Source organism: Cebidichthys violaceus, unplaced genomic scaffold (assembly GCF_023349555.1).
Source record: "Cebidichthys violaceus isolate CVI_PGR_0920_01 unplaced genomic scaffold, fCebVio1.0.p SCAF_12, whole genome shotgun sequence".
In the NCBI taxonomy this organism is placed as follows: domain Eukaryota; kingdom Metazoa; phylum Chordata; class Actinopteri; order Perciformes; family Stichaeidae; genus Cebidichthys; species Cebidichthys violaceus.
The window spans coordinates 14,283,630-14,300,620 of record NW_027176285.1 but is presented as its reverse complement, the minus strand read 5'-3'; the positions used below and the strand labels follow the sequence as shown (position 1 = coordinate 14,300,620).

The 16,991-nt window shown below is 42.1% G+C and overlaps 2 protein-coding genes across 3 annotated transcripts; one reads left to right on the top strand and one right to left on the bottom strand.

Annotated features, from left to right (window-relative positions):
* The first annotated feature begins 8,729 nt into the window (after positions 1-8,729).
* tor1 (torsin family 1) lies at positions 8,730-13,333 on the top strand. 2 transcript variants are annotated; one of them, XM_068706613.1, is made up of 5 exons: positions 8,730-9,058; positions 10,331-10,596; positions 10,689-10,864; positions 10,999-11,126; positions 11,255-13,333. In XM_068706613.1, the coding sequence occupies exons 1-5, from the start codon at positions 8,854-8,856 to the stop codon at positions 11,509-11,511; spliced, it is 1,032 nt and encodes a 343-aa protein (XP_068562714.1). In that variant the 5' UTR covers positions 8,730-8,853; the 3' UTR covers positions 11,512-13,333. The 2 variants fall into 2 exon arrangements, with proteins under 2 accessions (XP_068562714.1, XP_068562715.1); XM_068706614.1 differs by lacking the exon at positions 8,730-9,058 and adding an exon at positions 9,344-9,636.
* Positions 13,334-14,693: 1,360 nt separating this feature from the next.
* nsa2 (NSA2 ribosome biogenesis homolog (S. cerevisiae)) lies at positions 14,694-16,950 on the bottom strand. Its single transcript, XM_068706611.1, has 6 exons — positions 16,813-16,950; positions 15,927-16,114; positions 15,679-15,829; positions 15,377-15,556; positions 15,056-15,248; positions 14,694-14,967 (listed from the first exon to the last, which is right to left on the bottom strand). The coding sequence occupies exons 1-6, from the start codon at positions 16,813-16,815 to the stop codon at positions 14,900-14,902; spliced, it is 783 nt and encodes a 260-aa protein (XP_068562712.1). The 5' UTR covers positions 16,816-16,950; the 3' UTR covers positions 14,694-14,899.
* Between the last annotated feature and the right edge of the window lie 41 nt (positions 16,951-16,991).

Here is a 16,991-nt window from a genome sequence, read left to right as displayed (position 1 = left end):
AATACGATGAGGTACCATTCAATCACATTATCAAGGTCCTCTTTGCACCCGACCCTGCCTGCTCGCCATCGTCCCCCCCCTCCCCCCCTCCCCTTCTCCTTCCTTGGTCTGGGAGGTCGGCTGCGGGGATCGTTCACCACCTGAGAGAGGAAGGCTGCGGCGGATGTTGGATATGAAATCACTTCCCGCTCGGGGTCTGAATATAGTCGTGATGGGGGGGGGGGGGGGGTACAGAGGGGATGTTTACATGCTGGGCTGCGGGGGCTCCTGACACAATAGGGACAGCGTGTTTGTCGGATGACGGCATGCATTGTGTTGTAGTACAAAATGTATTCTCTCTCTCTCTCTCTCTGTCTATGTCTTTAGGTAGAGCACCACTTAGCCCTTTGTTGCTCTGTATTGTCCTGTTGCATGCTGGGATATCTGTGTTCGCTGTGGAGGACGAGCGTTTGCCTTGACATTTGTTTGGCAGCCGGCAGAAAGCACGTCTCACTCATTTGAACACGCTGTTTTTTCGATCACTTTCCATGCTGGTAGTATACAGTACAGATGTGACAGCAGGTGTTCCAGCTTATCTGTGTCAAATGGACTCTTCCTTCCTCTCCGAGCCGCGTCTGGGCCTGTTTGATGGACTCCTTCGATCTCCTGGGCCGTCGTCCACGGAGGTTTCTCTGCAGTCCGCTCACACACACACACACACACACACACACACACACACACACAGTTGGTTTGAAGACGGATCCTCATCTGTGTTTTGGGTGATTCCTGTCACATTTTAGATGAGTGAATGGGTCTACCCTGTAGTGAGGATCCATTGGTAACCAAAACAAGACCCCTCAGTGACCACCATCCATTTCAGACGACAGACGACAGCACTTTTATGACGATAGTAAATGATCAACTTTATTTATATAGCGCCTTTCAAAACACTGTTAGAGTGCTTTACAATAAATACGCTACAATGAACTAAAAGTCAAAACCTGAACGCAAAGAATAGAGAGTAAAACAATCTAAAATGTCATAAAACAAATAAAATCACAAAAAAAAATCTAAAAAAGTGAGTTTTTAAAAGTGATTGAAAATTTGAGACACAGTTTGGAGCCCTGGTATCCTCAGGCAGGTCTTTCCACGCTCTACATCTCTGACTCCAAAGGCTCTATCAGCTATATGTGTGAATCTGGGCGGTACGATAGGTAATAGAACAGCCAGTCTTCACACAACGTCTTAAACCTGCATTCATTTACACTAGCATCAGTCCCTTGATGATTCAGTAAATGAAGCAGTCGTTGAGTTCAGCTTATGCCAAAACAGGAAGTAAACTAACTCAACTAACACAGTCACTCTTTAAATTGTAATAAATAACACGTTGAAGGAACAGGATGTCTAGATTAATCAGCAACATTTAGAGGAGTCGAGTGCTGACAGACCTCACCGCTGCACTTCCTCTACATTTTACCAACGACTATAAAAATCTATATTACATTTCCTGAATTAAATGCAGATAAATATACTGGATGTGCATGAATGAAGGGTGATTGATTGATTGCAATGCTGAGGCGATGGTTGTCCTGAAGACCACAGTATCCTTTTCATGTAATTATTTATTTACAATAGGCTGCTTTGAAAACAACTCAGAAATGATTACAAATCAACTTTAATTCATTTTATTTCTTTATAAATGATATTATTGAATAACATTAAGTATATGACAATAACAACAGTAAATGTTCATACTTTTTTATTTCATAAAATTGTAAATTTAATATCTTAGCATCCCTACTTTTAGCATTAAATGATAATTCAACTGTTTGGTCCTGCATATTTTTAGACAGTAAAAAAGAAAACTCATTAAATAATTTCAATATTTTTTTAATGGAATTTTTTTTGCAAATATAAAATTTTAATTACGTTATTAGCTTTATTACCATGAAAGTACAATTCAAATATCTTGTAGAGCATGTTTTTTAGAAAGTGATTTGCCCCTTATTGCATGTTACATAATTCTGTTCAGCCTCTGAATCTATGACATGTCGAATAAAATATGCCTTCCTCTAAAAATTAGACCAAACAAGAGTCCTCATGTCTACAGTGACTTTTTTGTTCCTAACTTTTTGTAGAGAGGCGGGGCGGAAAAGGCATGTTTTAAAGACACAGCGACATCTAGTGGACGTATTCTAGCATAACCAAGTGGTAGAGAAAGCTTGTTTGGGATTAGTTAAATTGAACACATTTTTTAATAAGATACAGTAACTCAAAATTTACTCTAGCAGAACATGAAGGTGCTCACTGTGAAGAGACTTAGTTCCACACTGACACTGAGAAACGTGTGAATGTGGATTTAATACGTCGAAACTGGTGTATGAAACTCTGAATTTGATCATGATTTATGATTGAATGTTTTTGTTACAGTGACTTTCGAACAATAAAGCCATAATATGTTATCAATGTTATCAGCTAGCACTGACTATTTTAGGTCATGACTATAAACGTTAATGCTGATGCAAGTGGTTTTGAAAAAAACAAAACACTGTTGCAATAGAACACAGTGTTTTCTTATGACTTTTTGGACTTTATACAAATGTGAAAGTCACTGAATCAGCAGAACCTCAGTCTGAGTTGAATATTTACAGATGCAACGAAAGATAAGAGAGATAAGCTGATTTGTTGTTTTTTTTCCTTCATTTCATTGGATCAGTTATTAGACGTTTGTATGCACTGGATGTGGGCCGTACCTCGAGTAAACCCGTACCTACCACCACAGTAGACAACACACACACCCATGACAGGCTCAGGCCTCCTAACCGCCCCCCCCCCCCCCCCCCCCGGTCTCTGAGTCTCTGTGATGAAGGCCAGAGGACGGTGGAGGAGACGGTTACCTGGATGTGAAGCACGACTGGAACTCTGTATTCCATTTATAAACCCTAATCTGAAAAGTAACTGAGTCAAGTTACTGATGTAAAAATGTCGATGAGAGCAGCTTTAAAGTGAGAGACGGATGAACAGTGACTACGCTACTGGATGGATTGATTTGTTGGTGTCGACATGCGTGTCAATGAGAGAGCCACGGGAAGATCACCGGTGAATTGTTGCACTCAATGGCATCACATAAACACTCAGAGTGCAACATGATCCGGTGCATTTTTGGATGGAAAAGTAACAGTGAGGTGCTGACAGAAAAATGTGTTTTCAGACCACAGTCTCATTTCTTTAGAGAATGAAGTATTAGAAAAAAAATCTAAGTAACCACTGGACATGGTTCAGTATTTTCGGTTGCCCAAGTATTGTATCCATTTTTTATTCATTGTAATTTCCATAACCTCAGTGGTTGTCTTTACCGTAATTCAGTTATTTGTGTGTTCTGCACTTTCCAAAAGACTTTTTTTTTCTTCTTTTTTTTTTTGTAATTTCCTGTGCACTGTAAAAAGCACCGCCCGTCCTGGTGGATGTAAGTGGAATAACAATTCAAATAGGAACGAGTAACGGCACCGCACACTTCTCTCTTTTCTATTTTTAAACACACAACACTCATTGCTATCTAATCTCTGTCAGCAGTCAAGTCTCTGATCGCCTGATCTCCTCTCTGTGGATCCCCTCGTTGTTGACCTCACAGGAATGCTCTTTGGCCCTGGTTTGATTCTCGAAGTTGCCCGTGTGAGGTGCTGCAGGGTGGGGTGGGGGGGGTTAAGGGTTAGGTGAGGTGAACAGAAGGGGAGCGGGGGGGGGGGGGGGTCAGTGTGTGGCGGCAGTGCCCTCTGTTCATAATGAGATTAGAGGTTGACCTGCCCCCTCTGTTTCCCCCCCCTCTTTAAAGCTCTGACTCCTTCCATTCATTAACCGGTGAATGAACCAACTCTGGAGAAATTAGTGGGAATAAAAGACGTCCACTCAGGCACGAAGACACGAGTCTCCCACCTGGTAACACAAGAGTTAAACTACTTAACACAGACAAAATATTTTTGCTCTGTCAAATCTTTTTCCAACATCCACAGTGAATAGACATTTTTACAGTTATTCTTTCCCACTCGATCGTCATTGAGTAGATGCCCAGACATGTCAGGACGCAGAGTTAGCGGGGGGGGGATTCCTGTTGCATTACACTATACACTCATATTTTGTTTTCAAGACGAAATAAATCATGTCTATTTGTCACATACACATAATTATGTTGTGCCTAGCTAAAATAGAATAGAACATAATAGAGTAGACTTACTTTTTTTTTTTTTTAAAGTAACATTGAAGCATCTTATTCGTACGATTCAGGGAATGAAACAGTTTTAGAAACAACAAACCTAAAAGACTACACTTATTGCGAACATTATTCCTGCTAAACCTCAGAACGTTAGCATGCAGACCTTCGCCTTTTTGCTCAAAGAGCTGCTTTACTTAAGTACAGCCTCACATGCTGTAGACTCTTAAATCTGCCTCTTGCAAATCCCTGAACTTTAACCTAACTTTACTGAAATATAATGCTAAATGTCTGCAGTGCGCTTTTACGCTGAGCAGCCGGTTCACATTTTTTCACAAAGCATGTTCCAACTTTCAAATCCCGTATTTTAATATAATGTGTTAGACTAAAACATATTTCTAATACAATGTTTGCATTGGTGATGTGTGTACAGTATTGTGTACGCACAAGAGAGGATCCTCATCCACATCAAACACACTTAGGACAATTTATAGTCTCGCATCAGTTTTAATAATCTTCATTATTTCAAGGTTTATGGCCTTCTTCAGCGAGCAGCTGTGGGGATTTAAATGAAAGCTTTGGGAATAGCTGAAGAAGTGAATTTTGAGTTCAACATTTTTGTCTCATATAAATGAATATAGAGTTCTAGCATAAAGTCATGAAAGGAATAGTGCATCTCATTCAAAGGTTTGTCGCTCAGTGAATTTCTTGGAAAACAACAAGAAATCTGGGTGCCTTGTTTTCCACAAGTGCTTGTGCAGATGCTAACAGATAACACAGGAAACTGAGATCAGGCGTAGGGCTGCTTTCAAGCTTCTTTTTTTTTCACAGCTCTCACGGCATTATCGAGCTCAAATCCCTCCTTTCCCTCAGAGTTATCTCGGCCCACGAGGGAGTCTGGGCTTCGTCAGGAGTCACGGTCCCCTTGCTGGGGCCTTTTCCCCCTCCCCGAAAGAGCCACCCTGAGCAACTCCAGGAAGAGCCCTGATCCCGGAACACAAGGAACACCATCTGACCCCCGTCCACACCAGGAAAGGACACGCCGCCACAATGACAGGCTGGATGAGAGGAAGGAAAAACACCAGCAGCAGCAGAAAAACGAAGGTCCTTTGTTTGCCTTGTGCCTCCTGAGACACAGTCTGTGTTGGCAGATTAATGACCACCATCCTGATCAGGAGTTAGTACCGCGAAGGCTGGGAGTCAGAGTGCTACGGTGGGAGACGTAGAATAAAGTATATAAAGCCTGCTTCAAATTTATCACTGCTCTTTACTTTACATCTTTAAAATAGCACTACTCTTTGCAGCCCGTAATTTGTCATTTTAGAAAATCTTGTCCAATGTTAAAGTGACAGTTCACCCCAAAATCAAAAACACATATTTCCCCCTCTTCCCTTCAGTGCTATTTATCCATCTAGATTGTTTTGGTGTAAGTCGCCCAGTTTTGGAGATGTCTGCCTTCTCTCAAATATAAGTGCATTGAAAAACTCTTCATGTAGGAGCTATTGTATGGTCGATATCACCAAATCACGATCTAGATTGATAATTAGTACTACAGGTCAGACAACAAACATATATTTTAGATTTTGAAATGTTTCCCACATCAAGGCTTCCCTCTTTTTGCTGCTCTGTCTCTTCATAGACTTTTTATTTTGCATATGTAGTCTTTTATTGCAAGATTAGCTTCAAACCTGTTCTTGGTTACACCGTGTCACCACCCACATGCTATCCTCAAAGTGGGCCAAAAAACCCAGCAGAGCCAGAGGCTACAGAGGCTGCAAAGAGGGGCTGAGTTACTGGAGGAAACATTTGGTACCGATGAACTACATGCTCTCTTATAGACGAGCCTGATCCGGAGAGTAAAAACATGATTATGGAATAAAAAGGTTCCCAGAGATGATGACCTTACGACTCGGAACAAAAAGAGTGCGTTACCTCATAATGTCAAAATAATGTCTGCCATTTAAAATATATCAAGTCAAGTTAAGATTGGGGTATTTATAACCCGGTATAAGGCCTCAATAGGCTTTAAAGGCCGCAGCAGCAGTTCCTGACCTAGCCCAGGCTATAGAAGACAAACTCCCCAAATATAAACTGGGTCAAGAGTCACTGTTGGCCAGTACTGAATTAGAAATGTCAAAGCTGAAACACATTGTTCCCCTTTGCTCTGAGTGGATTTAAAGCCTCTGGTTCAGTGACAGAGTGTGACATGTTTACTTTCTCTTGAGCTCTTTTATCTTCATATTAACCCTTCCCCTGTACTCTGCTGTGCCGTGATGAGAATTGGGCTAAACAGAGGAAGAGGTTTCAGAATGTGAGGATCATATTCCTGAAAAATCAGAGTCTGACAGTGACTTTGGAGAAGAGGATGAGATTGAGCATCAGCTAGTTCCAAAACGAAGACGAGCCACAGGACCAGCCCGTCAGCAGCCCCGTGCAGCACTATGTCGTCCATTTCAGCCGAGAAGACAGAAATGTCTGGAGAATTCCTTCCTGAGTCACGTCATGGAGATGAGCCAAGTCAGAGCCGCCGCTGCCGATGCTTGTGTCGGTGAAACCCATGAGGGACTCAGGCCAAAAAGGATGAGCGGAAGACTCTGGAGGCCGCATTACGCACTGGCTTGCAGATGTGCACTGCTGGAGAGGTTCTGCGTAATCGAGCTGAGATATCAGACTCAAAATGCCAACATTTAGGGTGAAAGAGTCTGCACTCACACACACAAAAGGTAAAGGAGAGGGCATTAATCATCAACACGGACACAAACTCAACCTTACTCAACCCACTCAGTGTCAAGTGGCTTCATATTTGGCTCCTTGGATGCATTATTATTATCCAAAACTGATCCAAAGGTGTGCATTTGCCTTCAAAATGTTGTTATATTGATAGAAGCTTGAGGAGGACAATGTACTGTAAGTGTGGTTGGTACAGTCTTGATAAGAGTGGAGAGGGAAACGGACAAACATAGGATTAAGAGAGGGAAGATGCTTTTATTATTGCAGGTCCTTTTCCTTTGGGAACAGCTTCCTGTTGTTATTCAAGCATTTCTTTCACCCTTCTAAATGGTTGTTAAATATATCCTGGTTTAGACATTATCATGATGCTCCTTGATGCGCTCGTGCAAAATGATTGGATTCATAAGTGTGTTTGTTGCTTTAAATCACAGCATCATAATAAAAGTAGCTGAGCAACCTGGGGAAACCTGGGTGGTCATTCCAGTCCCCCTCAGGATGAATTGTGCCAAATAAAATGTATAAAATAAAAGTTAAGATAACATAAAACTTTATTCATCCTGAGGGAAATTGCTGTGCAGCAATGCAACGTGGGAAGAGCGCAGATACAAAGAGTGCAAATACAGAACTCTAGGATAAAAGTAAGTTACAATAAGCTACAAATCCAAGTAGATAAATATATATATATAACAAAAAATCTTCAAAACTTCTAATTTACATCAGCCTCAGTACCTTAAGTACCGCACTAAGTACACATTTTACATATTTGTACTTTACTCAAGTATTTCCAGGTTACGCTACTTCATACCTCCACTACTAAATATTGTACTTTATACTCCACTGCATGTAGCTGCAAAATGAAACTGATGTGCTATAATCCAATACTATCATATGATTCTGAAATGGGCTATTCTGCGTTATGCATACTTTTGGTACATCATTTATTTGGCCCACTGTACAAACCCCTCTTTGCAGTGTGCAACTGCCCTCTACTGGCAGGAGTGATTTTGATAATATTCACATCACTTTTTTTTAAAAACCTTTCTTCACAGAAGGGGAAAAACATGATACCATTAAGTAGTAATAGGTTCCATCTTCTCCATGTGATTTGTGCACTACATCTGAATTAACAGGCACTGGGTAGGCAGGGTTACTCAAGCCCACTGCCAGCCTGTGGTTGTGGAAGACATGGTCGGGTTGACCTGCTAGAAGTTCCATGGGCAAGAATAGGTTGGTGGGCATCTATTTACCCCCTGCTCCTCCCCCACTCGTGTGTATGCTACCTGATCAGCGCTCACCTTCAGGCCTTTATTGTGCCTGTGAACTGGGGCTTTTGAGGCCCCTGGATGTAGCCTCATGGCAGGTAAGCCTTAATTTAGATAGATAGATAGATAGATAGATAGTTAGATAGATAGATAGATAGATAGATAGATAGATAGATAGATAGATAGATAGATAGATAGATGTGTTACAGCAAATATTGTAGGCACCTGGTTGAACATCAAACCAATAAATCAGTATTATGGCGTATGCAAATTAATAACTTTTAAACTTTTATGAAGCACTTATAAGAGCAATATTCCTTCCTCACTTAAGCCAATATTTTTCTGCACTATTACAATTCCTACATGAAAAAAAAAAAGTTTTTTATGGGGCAGAAAAAGAGATGGGGTGAATTCGTAGATATTGTACGATAGAAAACAGTAAAATAAAAAACGAGTGGGCCTTCATTTATTCTCAGGTGAACGTCACCTTTAGATGCTGGATTCTGACGTCACGTCGGCTCCTTGTGTCCTTGGCAACCACAGCACCTCCAACTGCCAACAGTCTGTACTGTGTTGACTCTGAGTCCGCTTTGGCAAAAACAATTTGTCACTCTAACGGACACACTGTCTCTGTGTGTTGTTGTTTTTTTTTGATGAAGCGGTGATTCCAGTGAAATGAATCCGAGGAGGAGACACGTCCTCCTGCTGTGGATGCTCGTCTGCTCCGGCGGTGGCACAACGGAGGCGATCGAGCCCATTAGCACCAGCATAGCGGTGGGAATGGCTGCGGCTCTGACCGGGTTTTTAGCCAGCTACCAGAACATTTTCTACTATTTCCACGAGTGCTGTCGACCCGAGTGGATTTCCTTTAACAGGACAGGTAAACGCACGGTTTACCCCATATAACACATTGGTGATGCCCTCACAGTTGATGTTAAGTTAGCTAAGCGTTAACTGTTGATGTCAGTGAGTGGGTTTAACGGTCGCCAAATCTCTTACATCGTAAGTTAGCTAAACAAGTAGGTTACATACATTGTAAAAACCTGTGTCAAGTCAATTGTAATACTTTTTATCTCCTTGTATTATCCATTCAAACTCGTCAAACATTTCGTATGTTGTGTTGAGCAGAGTTTGTCGCGTGTTGATGACGTGTACGGAAGTTCCTGGTTGTAAAGAAGCTAGCTGGTTTAGCGCAGATTCTCTCCCGGTAGTTCGTATTATTATGGTCGTTTTTAACAAACCACAACTACTCCAGGATTTAGCTGATTTCGACGATGAACGCGGCACGCTTATATTTGTCGCTCCATGTTTTTCTGTCAGCCGGTGTGCTCGTACACACGTTTGAGCCGATCTCAACAACAGTATTTATCGGTGTCGGTCTCGGTACTCTGGGGCGGACGATCTACAATTATTTACACGAAAGTTGCGATTCGAAATGGATCGCCTTCAATGAAACGGGTGAGAATGTGCAGCACGTTCGATTACGATGCATGTAGTTTGTGATAGATAGATAGATAGATAGATAGATAGATAGATAGATAGATAGATAGATAGATAGATAGATAGATAGATAGATAGATAGTAACTTTATTGATCCCGCGAGGGGAAATTATTTAGTTGCAAGCAGCAATAGAATACAGAGCAGCAATAGCTAACAGTAAAAATCTTATTATATAAAAAAAAAAATGGTGACTAGGTGAAGGGAACCACACCTGTGACGTTAATTATTAACATTTACGACAGTGAAAGTGTCGTGGCAAGAAGCGTTTTTCGCTGTTAAAACAGAAACAGCCACTTCCTCCGTCTGAAATGAAGGCCACCTCCATCCATTGGTGGGGTACATATACTCAAGTACTGTATTTACTCAAGTACAATTTCGAGGTACTTTATTTAAAGTTACTGTGAGGAACTTGTAACTAAAGATGCCTCTATATGACCTACTTAAGCGAACAAGACCATCGACGAGAAGATTGTCTATTTCTTCTCAGTTATTCTCAGTGTGTGTCAACAACGACATCACGGTGCTGGAGGAGAAGGGGGCCTCTGGGGAACCGGAGCCAGGACTGCGCGGGGTAGACTGTTAGAACGGTGTTTCTGTCAGGCGTCCTTAGCCACTAACCCTTGTTGCCTTTTTGTTCTGTGCCCTCTCTAGGTCTCGAGGTCGACCTGGAGAGGAACCTGTTCGGACAGCACATCGCGTCCCGCATCATCCTGAAAGCTGTGAGCGGATTCATGAGCAACGACAACCCGAAGAAGCCCCTGGTGCTCTCTCTGCACGGGTGGACCGGCACTGGGAAGAACTTTGTCAGTCAGATGATCGCGGAGAACGTTTACAAAGAGGGAATGGACAGCAGCTTCGTTCACGTCTTCACATCTGAACTCCACTTCCCACATTTGAGTCATTTTGATACCTACAAGGTGCGACGATGAATCCAGTTACTTTAAATTGAGCCACAGTGACGTTCTTTATGTTTGGCCTTCTATATGAATGTGCTGCCGTTTCTCCTCAGTCTCAGCTACAGCAGTGGATCAAAGGCAACGTCACCAACTGTGCACGCTCCATGTTCATCTTTGATGAGATGGACAAGATGCACCCTGGCTTGATTGACAGCATAAAGCCGTACCTGGACTACTACGACAAGCTGGATGGAGTTTCTTATCGGAAAGCCATCTTCATCTTCCTCAGGTGAAAAATCATTCGCAAAAATAAACTTTTGATGTTTCTGAGATTCACTTGGCGAGGACAAAGAACTTCAGTCCTTTGCTGCTGCAATCAGAGGCAAATTGTGAAATGTTCCCCATTTCTAATCTTCCTCCTAGCAATGCCGGAGGGGAGGGCATCATAGAGACGGCTTTAGATTTCTGGAAAGCGGGACGAGATCGAGAAGAGATCGAGCTTAACGATCTGGAAACGGCGCTCTCTCTGTCAGTGTTCAACAACAGGAGAAGTGAGTATAAAATCCACGAATGCCTCCTTGTTTTTCTGGATTCTTTGCTTGTCATCGTTCAGAAACTAGATTTGATGAGAAACATTGATTCTCGTCCGACTAAAGTATCTGTTAATCTCTCCCTACAGGTGGCTTGTGGCATACAAGTTTGATCGACAAGAACCTGGTGGACTTCTTCGTCCCCTTCCTGCCTCTGGAGTACCGGCACGTCGTCCAGTGTGCCATGGCCGAGATAAAGGCCAGAGATATTCAGCTGGACCGCGGCGTGGCGGCCCAGGTGGCGGCCCAGGTGGCCAGAGATGTAGTCTATTTCCCCAAAAGTGAGAGAGTGTTCTCCGTCAAAGGCTGCAAGACGATAGCGAGCAAGCTGGACTACTACGCATAATGTCGGCATCCGATGGACGCTGCGTTGGATCACTGTGTGCACTTTTACATAACAATTAAAAAAAAGAAAGAACACTCTCAATCAAACGACTAAAGAGAGGAAGTCAGGCTGACTGAACTCTGAGGAGGTCTCTGTGGTGGTTTCTCTGTTTGACCCGGTGGCCAAGTGGAGGATCTCATCGGGCCCTTCTCCAGTGTTGCATACCGTTCACACTGAATGCAGGAGGACGGCGCCGGTTGAATGAAGAAGTAATGAGACTGGAACGCTGTCCTTTGTAGGCGGTTAACGGGGTTTGATCGCTGCTTTATGTCGCGCCATAACTTTAATGACGAACAGGATGTCCCTCTGTCAGCAGAACCATGGCATGTCACTGTTGTGCATTTTTTAATGTGTACTCCTTATATATATATATATATATATATGTATATATTTGGATTACTGGAAATACCTGCCTTAATTGGGTTTTAATTTCACCATGTAATTTTTTTTTTCAGATCTACTGAGTTATTTTACACTTATGTCCGTCGTACGCATGAGTTCATCCACAGTCAGCGTTGGCCTTGATGTCACTATTGGAACACAGAAACCTGTTCATATGTATCGTATCGACATGAACATCAGCCAGGTGTGTTTTCTATGCGGCGCAGCCACACACTCTTAATGTCTCTTTTGATTTATGTGACGCATTACAAATGGATTCTGTTATGTATGAGTAATTTACACTGTAATTGATATTTATGTGTCCGTGGTGAAATATTTCCAGATGTAATTTTGCCTTCCAGGTATGATTTAATTTACTCAGTGACACGACTCTGCAGCTGCATTTGGACGCTGTGTAGGAACTCTGAGCCAAGACTTGATTTCTTTCTTTTTTTTTTTATTCTTAAAAAATGCGGATAGTTAAGAAAACAAAATGTTAATGATATTATATATATCAGAGCGGTTGAGTATCTAATTACTTTAATTTTACTTTATTTTACTATATTTAGTTTTTAAAGAGGAGGAAGTCGTACGTAGTTTGGAAGGAAATGTGTTGGTTCTCAAAAGTCTTGACAGTTTCTGAAACGTTCCGCGTCTTCTGTACAATTGCTTCTCGTTCCCTGCAGGTGGAGGAGCTTTAGGTGGACTGTAAAATACATCGTCAGTGTGGAGGGAAAGCAAACACGAGCGAGCGTCTCGGCTGTAAACGCTCCAGGCAAAAAAAAAAAAAAAAAACACATCACAAATAAAACGTGAACTTTTCTAGCTGTCGCTGTTTGTGATGCATGTTTCACATCAGGCTGAAGAGCCACAGGCTGACCATTCAAAGACACGGCTACACCGTAATGTTTTTATGTTTTATGTTCACGCATCATCCCGAAAGCTGTGAGCGGGTTCATGAGCAACGACAGCCCGAAGAAGCCCCTGGTGCTCCCTCTGCACGGAGGGACCGGCACCGGGAAGAACTTTATCAGTCAGATGATCGCTGACGACGTTTACGAGTTTGCAGACTTTGAGATCATTTTTGCTTATCCATGACTAATGTTCTTCATTATAATGTATCTATAGGTATAGACTTTAAGTAATTAGAATGTTAAAAGTAGCAGGAAATACATCAGACGTCATCTTACTGTGATTCTAAAAGAAGCTAAGCTGGCATGTACGTCATGCAAAAGTACCAAATTCTAATAATTCCAAATTGAACTCGTGTCGTTCAGACGTGGCTCTCCTATTCGCTCAGTATGATGTGGATGAACACATGTGGACGTTTGTAAACTTGGACGTAAATAGTTCTGTAGTAATCAAATAATTATGTAATAAACCAAATAGCTTGCGAAACACACTTCTGTGCAAAATGCAGCTCTCTGCCCCAGCGCCAAAACAGAGAAGAGGAAGCAACAGTTGTGACACCTTGAGGCAGAGAGTCGGGCTGCAGTGAAAGCACGAAGCTGAAACGTGTAGAAGTTTGTAGTAAAATGAACTATGTTGTGTCTCAAGACAATAACTCACAAGTTTGAAGCATAGCAATATTCTATCGTTATTTTTGAACTGTGGTTATTTTCATACAAACCGTACCGTTACTATAGTATAGCTTGCTTAAGGACGGATGGACAATGCAGGTTTTTTTCAGGTTTACTGTACATATAGCGCTCTTACACATTGAATTTTAATCATTTTAATTCATAACATTAAAATTACCATGTTACCATGTTGACAGGATGTTCTGCTCGTTTGCCGGGAAATGTTTGGGAGTTCCCAGGCGCCATTATCTATCACTGTCAGGCTGCTGGCTCTCATACTTTCTAAGAAACATTTGTTCATTCAACTGGATTGAGATATCAGAATCAGACCGTGGTTTTAGTTTCATTCTAAGTTATATGATGATTTTCTTAAACAATAGTTTCGTTGTGTAGGTGCACCCTAAATAGTATCACTGAATTGTAAAGCTATACTAGTTTATCTTGTGCATTTCACTCACTATGATGTTGGATAAATTATAGTAATGTCATATAGCTAATAGAAAAACATATGCCAGTCTGTAGGATTTATGGTTTATGACTAATTTGACGACGTTCTTCCAATTCTCAGAATCCATAGATGTGTGCTCAGCCAGTCTCGTTTCACCAAATCTTTTAGTCCGTTTGGTTTTGATCCATCGATGAGAGATTTATCCTGCTGCTTCAGACGTCCCGTGTCGTTAGAAGCTACACAGTTATAGTGAGCGGCTTCCGGCCCGTTTCTCCCTCAAACAACACAGTGCAGCGCACACAATGACACGGGAAGGAAGAGGCTTGTTAGAAAAGACAAGTGCTGTTTTACTTTCTATGAAAAGAAGATTACAGTAAATGTTCTGGAGGATTATTACAGTTTATAGAATACTGATGCACTGTTTCCACTTTCCAATCCGTCAGACATCTACTTGAAACATATGCTGGGCATTTTTCCAATGTCGCAGCAAAATTGTAGTTAAATAGTTGTTTTGTTGATAGAATATATGAAGGAATACAACAGAGAGGAAGTGCATGAGGCAAACACCGTTTAATCAAGATCGCTGAACCTACGCTCTTCACAATGAGACCCGCTTTCCTCAGCCTTCTTTTATTAACACATCAGGATATCAGGGAGGGTCTGTGTAACTAACCTCGACTGTTGTCTTATAATATGAAGTATATCACAAGCAAAGAAAATGGACAAAAACGATCTGGTGTCATATGAAAGTTTATTTATATCATATTTAACACAGTAATCGCCCCGTTTTTCTTCTTCCGTTACAAAAACTGTCGCGCTGCCAGGTGCAGCATCAGCGATCTTCCCGTCAGTCTTGTGGTTTGATCTTCATCTTCATCGTAATGAAACATTTGTGTAAATTCAGAGTCACCAAGCACCGTCTGTGTAAAGGTCAAGAGTCTTATACCAGCAGGACTGCATTAATGCAGCCATCGTTCTCTGGGTTGTTTGTCACCTGGGCGTATTTACCTGGGAAGTAGAAGAAACACTTCCGTTACAACGTCATCACATTACCGTAGTGCATGTAAATCCACTGACCCAGCGCATGAGCACTCACCCCAGATAACCTTTCCTCCCTGTGTAACCAGGCCCAGCTCGCTGACATTGACTTCTACGACGGTTCCCTTAGTGATGACTCCTAGAGAGGTGTAGAGGGGGGACGAGGGGTTCTTCTTCACTCCGAGGATGGGAAGGCAGAACGTGGCCTTCAGCTCTGGATGCGTGACGTGAGCTTTCTTAAAACGCAAACCCTGGAGTAGAATAAAGAGAGGGGAGGTACTTAAGTCAACACGAAGCCTGAAGTATTGCATTGAGACGGGTAGCGTGTTTTAACGTGACAAACGACACATTTCAATTCTAAATTGCGCTGCAATCTTACCATGGGTCTGATGAAACGCTCATATTTGGGAGGTTTACGGGTGAAGCCGTCGCCGACAAAGCAAACTTTGGTGACCATTCTCTTCCAGGCTTTCTTTTGTCTCTTTCCAGTCTTGATGACTTTAAGCACTTCCATCTCTCCCTGCGCACGCACTTTCGGCAGGGGAACCTCCCATTTGCCCTTCGGAAAAACGGAACAAAGTTGCGATTAGAAATCTGTTTCCGTCGCTTCCACACATCTATATCGTTACAATAGAATCGAACCGTCGTAAAAGTGACGAGCATATTTCATCCGGTACTTACAGCCTTCTCTTTCCTCTTCTGTTTGATCATGTTGGACAGCACCTTAGCGCGGGACTGTCCCTCTCTGTCCAACAGGTAGGCTGGCACGGCTCCCTCTGGGGTCTTATCATCGTTCTTCTGCTTGGTCTTCCTCTGTTCGTGCATTTTGAGGCTGCAAAGACACAAGTGAAAATTGTTGAGCTGTTCATTTGGAATAGTTTTCATGCTTTGTTTGTGAAGACATGCCCAGATTTCCCATATACACTCACGTCTTCTTCATCTGGATCTTCTCTGAATGTCTCTGTTTGTGGTACAGTTTAGCCTTCAACCCGATCAGCTTCCTGGCTTTGTGGGAGCGCTCGTGGGCCTCACGGCTCTCCTTCTTCCTTTTCTTTTCATGGTGGTCCAGGCGGTAGCCATGCCGCTTGCGGTGCAACTCAATGTGCTCGTTCTGGGGCTACGAAAGAAAATACAAAACACACATCCAAGTCAATTTAACTGACATTATGAACTGTAATAAATGCAAAAGGTGCGGAGCAGAAATCTACAGTTTCCAGGTGAGTAAAAGCTAAATTTAACGTCTGGTAATAGATTGATCTGGCATGCTTCAACTTCCCCCTTGAGGCACATTTGGCTATTGACTTGATATATTGGCACATTGATCGATAATGGAAATAATTGTTGATTGCAGCCATGAATCTATCCACTCCTCGTTTATATAAGTTCAGATAGATTATCATTTTAGACAAAACCAAATTCATTTAGATTTCATAATTAAATGCAAATCTTTAGCATTTAACATTCAACATCAATGACATCTACAGTGGATAAAACGTCATGAATATTCACACGAAAGTTAACACAACGTTACTTCGAGGCTTTGACGTTACAAGAAACTCCGTTCAGGCACATACATACTTAGAAAGCTAACCATACGAATGGTAAACAAGTAAGCTAACTTTCATGCTAATACAACTATTTCTACAGTATTTGTGTCAGTGGAGGACAAAAGGTTTTAATATAAACACAGTAAACACAGGAGCAGCACGTCACCCTGCCACATGTGAACTAAAGCTAATGCTAGCACAACATGCTAACCTGTTAAAATGCCTGATTTAAGTTATATAATGCAATTAAAAGCGATTGTCTTCTTACCATTTTGTGTTTACGTGGTTAAGTGTCGCAGCGAATGCGTCGCAGGTGGTAACAGTTGGTACAGACGCAGAGTATTTGGTGTTTCTTGCTTGGGGCCGGGGTCGTTTCGATGTTGTTATCCCCGTAGCCGATACTTAGAGGAAGTACGTCATCATGACGCATCGGGTTGTCCGTTCGTT

Excerpts from the sequence above, each read along its gene's own strand:
- tor1 (XM_068706613.1), top strand. The coding sequence starts at position 8,854 with ATGAATCCGAGGAGGAGACACGTCCTCCTGCTGTGGATGCTCGTCTGC. Across the intron at positions 9,059-10,330 it reads GATTTCCTTTAACAGGACAG|GTCTCGAGGTCGACCTGGAG; the intron begins GTAAACGCACGG and ends TGCCCTCTCTAG. Across the intron at positions 11,127-11,254 it reads AGTGTTCAACAACAGGAGAA|GTGGCTTGTGGCATACAAGT; the intron begins GTGAGTATAAAA and ends CTCTCCCTACAG.
- nsa2 (XM_068706611.1), bottom strand. Across the intron at positions 15,249-15,376 it reads AGCGTTTCATCAGACCCATG|GGTTTGCGTTTTAAGAAAGC; the intron begins GTAAGATTGCAG and ends ATTCTACTCCAG. Across the intron at positions 14,968-15,055 it reads GGGAGGAAAGGTTATCTGGG|GTAAATACGCCCAGGTGACA; the intron begins GTGAGTGCTCAT and ends TCTACTTCCCAG.